The sequence below is a fragment of the Patagioenas fasciata genome, chromosome 3, assembly GCF_037038585.1.
Source record: "Patagioenas fasciata isolate bPatFas1 chromosome 3, bPatFas1.hap1, whole genome shotgun sequence".
Taxonomy (NCBI): domain Eukaryota; kingdom Metazoa; phylum Chordata; class Aves; order Columbiformes; family Columbidae; genus Patagioenas; species Patagioenas fasciata.
The window spans coordinates 47,987,184-48,000,725 of record NC_092522.1 but is presented as its reverse complement, the minus strand read 5'-3'; the positions used below and the strand labels follow the sequence as shown (position 1 = coordinate 48,000,725).

General features: G+C 40.1%; 1 protein-coding gene across 4 annotated transcripts in view; it reads right to left on the bottom strand.

Moving 5' to 3' along the window:
- Positions 1 to 13,542, bottom strand: part of PCNX2 (pecanex 2) — a 152,911-nt gene that overhangs the window by 77,355 nt on the left and 62,014 nt on the right. For all 4 annotated transcript variants that reach the window (XM_071806293.1, XM_071806294.1, XM_071806297.1 and 1 more), the window contains 4 exons: positions 13,216 to 13,325; positions 10,925 to 11,021; positions 3,833 to 3,925; positions 3,171 to 3,321 (listed from right to left, as the gene is read on the bottom strand). In XM_071806293.1, coding sequence (XP_071662394.1) covers positions 3,171 to 3,321; positions 3,833 to 3,925; positions 10,925 to 11,021; positions 13,216 to 13,325 — 451 coding nt within the window. The remainder of the gene's footprint in view (positions 1 to 3,170; positions 3,322 to 3,832; positions 3,926 to 10,924; positions 11,022 to 13,215; positions 13,326 to 13,542) is intronic.

Here is a 13,542-nt window from a genome sequence, read left to right as displayed (position 1 = left end):
TGCCAGTATCTTAAGCTGACACTCTTGCAAAAATCTGCCTTCAGAAAATATTATCAACTTCTGTTTCCTGTTAGAATGTAAAAATATTTCCTCTTCTTATTACCTAAAGGCCAGCTCCTAGAAGTTCATACATGCAGCAAAATGTCCATTTTGGAACTTAGCTGTTTTTCTCTGTTCCTCTCTCCTCCTCCTGAACTACAAATTTCACCCAGAGCTCCACTCAAAACTTCATCCAGCTGCCCAAAGCTGAGCTCTGTGTTAAGAACTCAAGCTTGAATACAGAGATGTGCATATCATGTAGACCAAAGAGAAGGCAGCTGCAGGAGCAGAGAGTGATGTGTGCAGACAGTGCAGAGAGATCACATTCAGAGGAGGCCCAGGGAAAGATGCGCATGCTTTAAAAATGGCTTATGTGAATCTGTGAGGTATAAAAGCAGTGGTGGGAAGAAGTAGATTAGAAAAATTGTGTCTCATGTTCCAGGGTTTATTTCTCACTCAGTCCAGCGCTACTTTCTATACATCTATTATACCATAAGCTCATACATCTTGACCTCAGCCTTTCTTCCCGCAGTCAGGCAAAACAATGACAAGTAATAAATGAGTTATCCCACAGGGGTATCATGAGAACTGGTGTGATACTTGTGATTCTGTTCAAAGCTTGAAAGTTTGAGCAGCTCACCCAAAGTCTATGAAACAAAGCCAGGAATAACTTGTGGAATTGTCATTACCAACTGCTCATCTAATTGCAAGCAATCATCCGTCTCCCCATAGCACTACATTTGTCAAAAATTGGGATGCTGAAAATTAAATTCTACACAGTTAAAGCTCCTCACATACATCTTGTTTTGTGCACTTCTCCCTTCATTGTCCATGCCTGACAACTACAGCATACTATCCTTTTCCAAGTTTCTCTTTCTGTATAAACAGGGAATCTTTAAGTTCAGCTCCTACATTTTTCTTACAGGGTAAAAGAAATAAGACAGCCTGTCAGACATATCTATCAAAGGGATTACACAGCCTTTTCTTCAGCCTGTCTCATCTCAGAACATGATAAAAAGCCTCTGCAGCAGCCTAAGGGACTGAAATGTGTGTGCGTATATATATTTATCTATATCTATATATTTACTCGTTTTTTTAACACACAATACCACATACACTGCAATAACACTGAAGCCCCACAGTGCAGAAATGGACCACATATAAAACGAGGATTGCAAAAGAAGGAAAAAAGCCTGTTGCCCACAGCAGCTAGCATGGGAAATGCAGCTGATCTCAAAGCAGAAGGAAACTCATCTGCAGAGATCAGTCTGGCAGATCTCTACCCTCAACCTTTTCAAAAGCTGAGTCATTGCATTTAGGAAAAAAATGTTTTCTGACTAATGAAGACAGACCTAATCAGGACAAGGGAAAGAAATACTACAGTAGTCTTTTATGATTAATTGATGTAACAAATAATAAAACTTGGGTATTCATCAGAATTACTGATTAGCAGGGAGAAGAAGCCCTGAACAATGTCTTCACTTGGACATGATCCTTAAAATACGATTTTTATTTCTACTACACTTCCCTTGGCGTATTGCATTAAAAGCTAAAAGTCAACCATCAATCACGTCTCTTGGGTACTTTTCTCATACCCAAACCTTCTTTGGAAAATAATCACTTTGAAAGACATGAATTTTTTAAAATAAGATTTAAATCCTTAATGCATGGTTTTGCAGAGAGTGATCTGAACTCTTTTGTTGTCTAGTTGAAGAACAGACTAAAGTCCCTCAGCAGACTGTGTTCTGACAACACTGTCTTCAAACACCTCAGGAACATATTGAGAATGATTAAGGCACAGGATCCATCAAGAAATGACAAGTAAGCTTTTGACTGGTAGCAAAGGCAAGATGAGAGCTTGGGGGTAAGAAAAAAAAAAGAGCTGTGCTTCTCAAAGTGTACCGTCTGCTTGCAGAAATTACTGTATCAGAACTGGAAATCAGACCTCGACATACTAAAATATTTACTGATACTCGTATGCATGAGGGCACTACTCACTGAAGCCAGCAGACATCAGCAAGAACAAATCTTGAAGAAAATTTTTCAATTCCTTTCCATTTTAATGTTTCCCTAAAAGTGTTATTATGGAAATTAGAATTCTTAAGCTTCACTACCCATGCTGTTCAAATAATATACAGTTATATGCCAAAAGTAGAAAAAATTCTGTCTCAATTTCATCAACCATTTAAGTTTTTAAATTATATAAAATGCCAATGTATTGAGCATGAACTATAATATATCAAGCAACACAGCAAGTAACAGTACTGTAATGTAAAAGCAAAAGGCTGATCAGACAATGGCTTGTGAAAGGCCACTTAGGGCCAGTAAGATGTTTCAGGGACAGGAGCGTTTGACATAGGAGGAGAGTCTGAGAGAGCCGGGACTGCTTAGACTTCAAAAGGCTCAGGGGGCATCTGATTAATGCTTGCTTTGGGCATTTTAGGGGTACAAATACATGACAGGGAGGGTAAAGTTGATGGAGCCAGATTGTTCTCACTAGTGCACAGTGACAGGACAAAAGGAAATGGGCACAAACTGAAATTCCATTTCAACACACAAAAAACCAAACCAAACCAAACGAACAACAAAACAAACAAACAAACAAAAAAAACCACACAAACCTCAAACAAACAAGAAACAAACACACACACACCCTCCCTGCCCCCCCCCCTCGAAATCCCCAAAGAAACAAACAAAACACAACAATAACCCCCACGCTAAAATCCATACATACACACACCCCTTTCTTACAGTGAGGACAATAAGAGTGCTAGAACAGGTTGTCTTTAAAAGGCTGTAGAGTCTCCATGCTTGAAGATATTAAAAACTGGGCACAGCCCTGAGCACACTGCTCTAGCTGGCCCTGCTCTGAGCAGGGAACCTGGACTAGACAGCCTGAGCCCTTCTGTGCAGTGGTCCCAGGAGACAACTCCTACAGGTTCACAGATTTGCTGGTGATTGGGGGAGAAAAATGGAAGTGATGGTGTATGCATGCTATTCAGAAGAGAGAAATGTAAAGCATAATTTATTCTCCCTGCTCTGTTCCTAGATTTACTTTATATATTTTTTTTTAAACCATGACAAGCTTCAAGTCATTGCATCCATTGTTTAGAAAAGATTTTATTACAAACCTCTCACTTCCCGTTGCTGGTGCTCTTTGCTTTTAAGTATGGGGTGGGAGATCCACAGCCAGGGGTGATGCTTGCGAAGCTGAGGAAGCACGTAATGTGTTACAAACCCCACTGTCCATGCTAAAGCAAACAGGACAATGCTCAGAAATGGCTGGGCCAAAAGAGAAAACAAAACATGGTTATAATTTGCAAACAATACTTGTATATAAAACTTTTAAAAACATTTTTAACAGTTCCTATAATTGTATTTCTGTGCAATTGTTATGCCTATGTTCAAACTCTGACTCCACAAGTGGATATGGATTTTGAAATACATATTTTGCACACACAATTAACCAGTTTTTTTTCTCTCTAGTTGGAGGAAAAAAGGCAAGTGATCAAGTTTATTCACTCTGTCCCCAGGTTCCACATTATAAAAGAGTTGTTGACATGCAGAGGTTCAAGGAAAGAGACGTCAAATAAGTAACACTGAAATTAATACAAATATCCATAAACTGTCTCAACACATTAAAAAAAAAAAATCATGGCCAGTAAATAAATCTTCACTAACTTCTCCACCTACAATCTCTATTGTTTCCAGTTAAACATCCTGTGGTTTTGCATAAAGGAGATAATACCCTTGGAGAGGAGGCAGGGCGGGAAGGGAAAGGCTACATACGCACCCTTAATGATAGAAACACGGTACTGGCACTGACAGCAAATGACAGAACAGCAGCCGCTGTGCAGACGATGAGATCCGATTTCAAGATTTCTTTCTGTGAAAATAATTATTTTATATAAAATTAGTAAGGCACTATTTTAACCAAAGTACACAACTCTGTTCCCAGTTCCTCACAGTCTGCATTGTGATAAGGCTAATCAGCACTCCCTTATAAAAACATATTTTCTCCACTCTGCTTCAGGAATTTATTTCTTCACACTTTAGGTTTGTCAAAGTAATCACAATCAAATTCATCCTGCCTGATTTTAAATTATATTTTTAAATAACATAGTTTTAAGATTGGAGAAATGAAAGTAATACATTTTCATACTGAGTCTGATTCTGTTCAAGGAACAGAACTCTTTTACATTATGACTTTATTATTCTTGAGAATCAAAATTCTGGTTCCATTTCCTATTTGAAAGCATTAAGATTTTTTTCAGATTCACTTTCTCTATCATTACTGAAATGACTTGTGCTTTTCAGTAACGTCTTCAGAGACACATAGTTAATATATTTATGTTCTAAATGTGATACGTCCCATTCTCTATTTTTCTGTATCGGAAGCCAAATTTCGGCAAGATTTTATGGATTTCAGACAAGGTCTTTTTCTAGTGTTACTGAATGACAACGAAAGGACACATCTGCCTTTCCATAAAGATCTATAACTGGGGCAGGAGTAATTTTGTTTCTAAAGATTGGAAAATAGCATTGTGTTTCCAGCCTGTTTTTCTTAGGATTAAAATGTCATTCTGAGTAAACAAATAAACAAGATAGTTTGTGAACTGTATGATCTTCTGAATTGTACTTTGGAGGTCACCCAAACATCTTCGTGAATAAATGAAAATCTTGTCTTAGATTTATGAGAGGGACATTTAAGTTCAGCACTCAGTACTACTGCTAAGTTCTCACATGACTAACTATTTGCAGCTCTTCTTCTGGAAACTGACTTATGCTTTAATTCAAGGACATATAGAAACCACATGTGAAATGCAACATTTTTGTTAGAATTAGAAGTTCATCTGATTTCCTGGTGTTGCAATCTAGGTAGTCTTCATGTATGTCATCAGAGAAAAAGAAGGAAAACTAAAATAATGATGGGATAGCAAACCTATGAGCAAGGGAGATAGAAAGAAAGCAAGCAGAACAAGTGAACAGAAGGGTTGTGAATTACAGGGAAAGCTGGTAGCAACCACTATATTTAGGCTGCCTATCACTCCCTGTTATGAAAGATACTTCTTAGTAAAAGGTCACAAGCATCAGCACTTCCCCTTGCTGCAGCAGGCCTTTGAAATGCAGCAGGACTATAAAGCCTTCAGGCTCAAGAAGTACTTTTGCTTTGTCCCAGGAAACTCCGATCCGGTTTAGGTGAATTCTCCAGGCGTCAGGGCTGTCGCTCCCTTTTGCAGGCTGCTTGGGAGCATGTAGTTCCAGAGGAACAGCGCTCCCTCCCCTCCCAGAGCTGGGCCCTCTCCAGACACTGCTCCCTGCTCCGCATGGACCACAGGCGGCAAGGTGTGGGAGCAAAGTTCAGGTCTTCCTAATTCTTCCTGACCATCTTTTCAAAACATAGTCCTGCTGGCCTTGCTCCTTGGCTGCCATATGCAACAGGAGAAGCGCAACATGGGGAACCTCCTGGAAAAGGCCTTCTCTTCGCTGAGCGAACCTTGATCACTAATCTCTCCCTAGAGATCCTCTCTGCTCAGTTCAAACCTTCTCTCAGTAGCAAGTTGTGTATCCATCTCTAAATCCAGTGGTTTTAGTATGTGGGACAACACTGAAAAATCATGGTCAAAACCCTGATAAAGATGGATAAGGGAATTATTACCAATTTATGTAATGGAAATATTTTTTTTAGCCTTTTTTTTTTTTAAAGATATTGCATACAAAATCTACATGAAGCAGAAGTATTTACATAGATGTTGTATGCAATATCCTTAAAAAATGTTGAAAGGTTAAAAACATTATTTCCATTACATGCACTTAGCTTGTAAGATACAGCATCTGAGAACGTTAAGCAGTGCCAGATCTCTACAGAACTATTTCAGACCCTTTATGAATATATATTATGAAAAGTCTTCATCAAGTATCATTTTCTGAACATCCAACTATTCAATAATCTAAAACAAGCTTGTAAGAACAACAAACACACTCCAATCATATTTTCAAGCGTTTCTGTACAACCAGAAAGGAGCTGGGTATACTCAGCTTGGAGAAGGCTGAGAGAGGATCTTATCAATGCCTATAAATATCTCAAGGGTGAGTGTCAAGAAGACGGCACAAGACTCCTTTCAGTGGTGCCCAACGATAGGATGAGGGTCAACAGGCACAGACTGAAGCACAGGAGGTTCCATCTGAATATGAGGAGAAACTTCTTTACTTTGAGGGTGCCAGAGCACTGGAACAGGCTGCTCAGAGAGGCTGTGGAGTCTGCTCTGGAGACACTCAAGACCCACCTGGACACATTCCTGTGTGATCTGCTCTGGGTGAACCTGCTTTAGCAGGTGAGTTGGACCAGATGATCTCCAGAGATCCCTTCCAACCACACCCATTCAGTGATTCTGTGATTACTACCAAAATGACTTATTTCTCTCATAATCAAGTGACTGAAGAAGCTATCATTTTAAGAACAACACCAAATATTAAGAATTTAGCTGTAAAATCAGAAGAGGTGATAATAATAGATATCTGGCAGGCAGGTGTGGGATTCTAACTTTCCATTCTATGCACAGGCCAGGTTACCAAAGGGGAATAAATTGTAATTACTTGGATTATATTGTACAAGACTGGTATTTGTCACCTTTCCCATCTGAATTTCCAAGTGTGTGTTTCGGGATGCTCTCACTGCTTTCGACACATATTAACAATCCCATACAGGAAAAGGTCTGTGCTTTCAAAGCACCCTTACTATTCACTTTTTTAAACCCACATTTGACAATTGCATTCCAACTCCGGCAACATCTAAAGTGTCTACAGTTTCATGCATGCCCAGACTTGCCCTTTTGCCCTTGCACAGAACAGCTTCAAAATGTAACCGCGTTGCTCAGCTGCTGACTTGCACAAGGGTCCCCACAGGAGCTCCTTCTTAATGTGGCAGACACATTCAAACTCCTCAAAAAGATTTGGATTTTGTTTCCCCTTCTAAAACAAAGCTAGGCCAGAGTCACTTTTGTTTCATGGCATACTGGTCAGAGCCTCCCAGGAAACAGCTGACCCTGGGCAGTTACCTCTTTGGCTGATGGGGTCTCAGAGACACCTTCCAGGAAAAAACCTTGGGCACCCACCTACAGGCTGCTGTGGGTGGCTCTGAGGCTTCCACCCTCCTGCTGAAGGCAGCCAGCTCCTGCAAAGCACGTGCCTACCTTGGACACAGCTTTGCCCCCCATTCTGCATTTAAACCCAATTGTCTGAAGCAGGATATTGCATTCCATTCCCAAGGCTTAGGAACTGAATGTTGAAAAGCTCTACCATGTAATGCTTGCTTGATCCCTCATGGCAACTGGTCCAATGTGGAAAACCTAAGTTCTGATAACAGTTAGAATCTCTGCATTTTACACTCAAGGAAAAAAGAAACCCCAAACCAACAGCACTACATTTGATGCCTCACAGATTTTGCAAGCAAAATACACTACAGTGGTACTTTTAAAAAATTACTATTTTCAATTATTCTTTTGGAGCTTTGTACAAATCTTTTTACTAGCTATCTGAATGTTTGTATTAATGGCCAGGAAGGAAGCAGAGTCTGAATGTAACACATTAGCACCCTCAGGCCACTGGTTAATCTAGTTATCAGCCATGTGGATGCCTATAGAAATTAATTATAATGGTAGGAAGCTCCATTCTCAAAGTTGAATGGTCAATTATCCATCACAGCTGCTTTATAATTCGGGCTTCGAAAGCTGGCAATTCTTACACAGCTATTCAAGCAAAGAAAAATAGTAAAGGTCATGTAACTAAACATTAGAGATGCTGTATTTATTATTCCTAACATCAATGAAAAGTCACTACAGACTACAACACATTAATTTTCAATATTAACCTTGCTTGCTTCCAGCTCCTTGAGGAGGTGATTTGGTTCTGTGTGCCTCAGGATTTCTGACTAAAGCAGGTCTTATTTAAATGGCATGTTACATAGACTGTGTGTCTGTATATACACTAGGGCATCCTTTTTGTTGTAGCATTCCATCTCTTGCCACTGACAGAGTATTCAAAATACTCTCTTTGCAGAGGAGCACTCCAAGAGGAAAAAAGAAAACAAACTACCACCATGAAATCTTCAAATACTGACATTTTGTTTCACCCAGTTTCTGAACTGTTTAAAGATTTCCTTGCAGAAGTTCTGGAAGCTATTTAAAATTGGCTTTTAAAAGTCAGCTGAGTCCTATATCCTAAACACGATTTCTGTTGCTGAAGCAATTCAGCAGAGACTGTCTTGGTTGTGCTCCTCAAATCTGAGGCACATGCGTTTTCTCTTGCCTCAACTCTTCCCTACTTGCTCTATTAGTACCACACTTTGAGATAGCAGGGGGAGTCTTCTGATGAACTGGTTTGTGTTTAAATGAGACATAGATACCAGATAACACAGGACTTAGACAAAAAGCCTGCATTAATCAGAAATTGCCCTCTCTTTCTTCAAGGTATCTCCCAGTGTGGAAGAATTAGCACTGCTAATTGACATGGTAAGCAAACAGATTTGCTTACAGTTTTTATACAGATAGAGAGAAGCCTGAACTCAGGTAAAAAAGAGCAAGGTCCAGCAACACTGAAGTAAAGCAGCGTCTAAAAGCAGCAGCATGGATTATCAAGTGAACAGAACAGAAAAGTGTCAATCCCCAAAACCAGGTACATCCTGGAAAGCAAAAGGTGCCAAGAATCCCACTTAATTAAATGCAAAAAAAAAAAAACCCAAACAAACCAACAACCACTAGTAAAACATGACAGGAATGAGACATGGTGAACAGAAGAACTGAAGTCCTACATCTGGCCAGTCCCACCACAGTCCTCCCTGCACTTCTGCATCCTTTGCTCCAGTGGCTCAAGGGCCCACGTGCACTTGAACCACATGGCAAGTGCGTAATTATAGACATCAGATCCCTGTTCAGGTTACTGACATAAAAAAATAGGTCAAGAGGCTGCAGCATAACTCTGCTCTGCAAATACAGCCAGAATCTCAGATGCAAATTTGTTCCAGATTTTGGGGGCTTTTTTTTGTGTTTTTTTGTTTGTCTGTTTTGTTTTCAATATATTTAAGCCTTGCTCAAGGTTTCCCTCTGCACTGTGAAATGCAACCAGTTAAGTGGACAGAGACAGCAACTGCTTGAGTCCCCTGGCAAGGCTCCATTTGCAGAACAGATGAGATCAGATTCTGTACTGCTCCAAGAAGGATCAATAAAAGATACAAGTGGGATACAAACAAAAGGGAACACAAAACTTTCCATTACATCTGCCATACAGTGCCCATGTACAAGAAAGCACTGACAATGAACTGGGGCAATAACCTACACACCAGAAATAACACAAAATATAGCAAAACTCTAACACAGATCCTTGATTTTTTTTGCTCTGCTACTAGTTGGACATTCGTATTGCAGCCTGACCTTGTTGCAAACAGTTTAGTTTGCAAGGAACTGTAGCTCAATACAAGCATCAAGAAATAAACATATCACAATCTTATGTGGGTCTTATTAGAGTAAGCGGGTTAAAATAACAATATACATAGTAGAAAATAATCTAAGTAGCAGCTTAGCAAAGAAAAGCAGAAAACACTGGTAGTGTGGGATCAACTCGTGCTAAATGTAGGTTGTCTAACACATTATAAAATGCTCGACAACTGATTCAAGATGTACAGAAGAGATGTACCCCTTTGAAGGACATCTGGAGGCCAGGCCAGCTACCACTCTAGCAACCTGTACCATTAGGCACTGTGGACTGTCAGGTCATGTCTAAGGGTCACAAAAAGGCAGCCCATCTTCCAGGCACTCTCTGAACACTGCTTGCTTGTGCAAGCAATTCAGGAATAATTGCCTAGATTGCAAATGCTCAGATGCAGGCATTAGGGATGTGGTATGGAAGAAGGGCCGCCTGGCAGCCGGACAGCAGGACAGTTCACGATTCTAAGAAATGTCAAACACGCCTTAACACTTCTGCGAACTTGACCATCTTCCCACATGAACTCTTCATAAGATCAGCCTCCATTGGGTAACAGGGAATTTTTTTAACATAAAAAGACACAAAAAGGAAGATGGGTCACTTTGGATGTTCAAGCTGAAGTGGGAAATGAGCTGACACAAACTTAGAGCTAAGTGTCAGACAGTAGGAAATAAACTTCCTGCCAAGAACAGAAGAGAGGATGAGACGGCAATGCTTGGCATTGGACCTCCCTCTCTCATACTAGTCAAGTTCCACATGCTTCTTCCATCTCCAAGTCTGGTCTGTGCTCCACTTGGCTTGACTGAGGCAGAGAGTATACAGTCAAAAGAGTACTTCCTGGCAAAGAAAAAAAACATTCCTGAAAACCAGGTCCACACCTAGCCCTAGAAGAATAAGGGCTACTTTAAACACACCTAATCCTGTGGACCAAATCCTGTCTCCCTTCAACACAGACAATGAGTTGGGCAGGACTGCTCATCTTTTTGAATGCTTGTTGAACAAGCCAGCCTACCTTGTACACACCAGGTTGCCAGGCTGTAACTCTATGCACAGAACCTGCATTAACTCTGAATACCAGGATGAGATGTCACATTCCCTAAGCTCTGTGAGCACATCAACCACATCAAGGAATCAATGTTGCTAAGGCCTTCAATGGAACCCTTCAGAAAGGAGAAATGCAATATTCCCCCCTTCTCCCTTCCAGCCTCACTGGAAAGAAGATCTAGAACTTCTCTAAGTTTTCATCTGTGGATTTAAAGGAACAGGACATATGTCCTCCCATTTTCTGTGCTTTTAGTAATTTAAATATTTAAATTACTAAATGAGAATATTTAAAAGGTTCCTCAGTAGGGAAAATAGGTGGGAGAGAGCTTTGAACAGAAAGTAATGAAATAAAAGGTCTTACCACTGATTCTCTCATCTTTTCTGGGAGAGGATCTGCTGACGAATCTTCAAATTGTTGACGTAGAAAGTGAGGGACATATTTGCACTGAATAAGGGACCTGTTAAAAAAAAAAATCCTAGTTAGGATACTTCTGAACGTGTCTAACATTATATATATATATATATTCCTGGAGAGCAGAAGAGGGAAAACAACCTCAGATTTCCTTCCTCACGTATGCAGTAGTTATCTTATCTCTGTATAGCTGGAGATTGACACAAACCAGCTCTATCCACAATCAGGGCAGAACTTCCCCACCACAACGTTAAGGAGTCTCAGCAGTTCAATCAATATGACAGTCGTTTAGAGGAATGAGCAGAGAGGGTACTGTTGCATTCATGCCCTTTATTAATGTTTCAGCTAAGCTGAGACCAATATGGAAGCTGTTTAGACCCACTGAAAAGGCCAAAGAAGCTATTTCTGTATAAGTAGTATAGTAATACTCAGCTCACAATTTATGTGCTACTTCATCCTCCATGCTGAAGTTTATGCCACAGGCCATCCCTTAAATATAATTTCCAATCTCCTTAACTACTTTTAATTAAGTTCAAAGCTGCTTAAAAAAATCTGAAACCTCTTTTTTTAAAGATTATACATTTTTATCATGATTGCACAATAAACATTTGATGATGTTGAACACATAATCTTAAGATGTTTAACAACCATTTCAGCTGCTGAAGATTTAATTAAGAATGTGATGAATTTGGAAGCTAGATTTAAAGTTAAAATTGATTTAATGTTTTAAGATTACTTCCTTAAAATAAAAGTCCTAAGGAAAGACATGTTTCTGTTTTATTAAAGAAGTTAATGAACTGGTGTGTCCTTCCTTGGGAGTGGGAGAGAAGAATGCATTTAAATTACTTCAAAATTGAAAGAGCTCATACTTGCATGCTGATTTGCAATTTACCTCTGTATATTTTACTCCAAGACTAAACAAATCTCCCTAAGACAGCACAGAGCTTCACTTCCTTCCATACTGTAACAGTCAATGAACTACACACCACCTACACAAAGCTTTATCCAAGTCTAATTGACATCAGTGGCAGACACAACAGGCTTTGGACAAAGTTAGCGGCAATAGATACAAGCAGTTCTTACTGCTTTAACACATCAGAGCCTAGTAATGTATGAGTATCAGATTCCCTGAATCTTCTGGATGGTAAAGAAGGAGTTTCTCAGTTCTTCAGTGAGATTTACTGGGATGCCAATTTTCTACTAGTGCCCTATATCCTTTCCTCCTGATCAGAATTCTCCTCTTCTAAAGTTTCTCTGCTCAGTTATAATCTTGAATGGTCTAAAAAGCCCTCCACTTCTCCCTTCTCTCTCCAGCATTACAGAATTGTGCATCCAACCACTGTGACTTACCATATGCCCACTAGAATCTTCATACACTAAAGCGCCTCACCTCAAGACACACACAACACACCTCACGAATCAAAGGAGAGAACCTGTGGGTTTCCTCTGCACTGTTCTAGGATTCGACTGAGCTGTCTGTGAAGAAGAATCCCAGATGCTGTGGTGATATCGACTGCACAAAACCCACTTGCTTGCTTAATCCCACAGCCATATATGTAGATGCCCAGGTGCTTGTGGAGCACCAAAGCCCCCATGACAGCCATAGAGCACAGTTCACATACAGGAAAACTCATGTCTGCCACCCCTGAGCTATGATATATGGGCTTTTTCCATGTCACCTCAACCTGCAGATCACAATTTTGGGACTTTTCTCCTGGATCTCCCTTATTCACAATGTCAGCTCTAAATACACACTACCTTTTCTCAGCTATCTCTAGCAAACTGTGTCAGAGCAGAAAAGGAAGGAGTTAATCTCAGACAGAAAGGCACAGCCTACCAACCATGACCCTCAGCAAGAACTGGAGTTGAGCCCTCTTCCCAGCACATCAAATGTCCTTTCTCCTTGCCACAGTGCTACCCAGCACACATTCTGCAACTGCAGTAGCCTGAGAGGCCCCTCAGGTAATTCTCTATCCTCCAACATGGCAAGCACACAATCTCCCAGAGGGCAAAATCTACTTCAGAGAATTTGGATAGTGCTGTTTAAAGAGCCTTACTGGCAATCTGACTGCAGCACTTCATTTATTTACAGGATTCATACCAACCAGGCAGACATGGCAAGGAATTTCTACCTCACCATCATACTTTCGAGATACAATCCCTGCAGTTCTGAAACCCAGACATCACTCTGGTTGTGTGCTGTACGGGGTAATCAACAAATAACATTGCAGGCAACTTACATCAGTACAGATGGGTCACTGCTTTGTCTGCTGAGGTGATAAGAAAGTGCAACTAGTAGACCACAGAAAGCAGAGAACAGTGCTGGAATGTGTTGTGCATCCCAGGGTTCCTGAACAGAAGGACAGAAAGCAGAGTATTTGTAAGTTAGAAATGCAGAACTTTAAAAAAAATAATAAAATATATATTTATAGTAGGCTAAGCCATACACGTAGTGTTAAATATATAGCGTCTAAATTTGTACACCATCGACTAAGGACTGAAAAGCTTTTCTCATATCAAAGACTATTATCATGAAAAAGACTGTGATTAGAGGCCTGTTTTGTGAT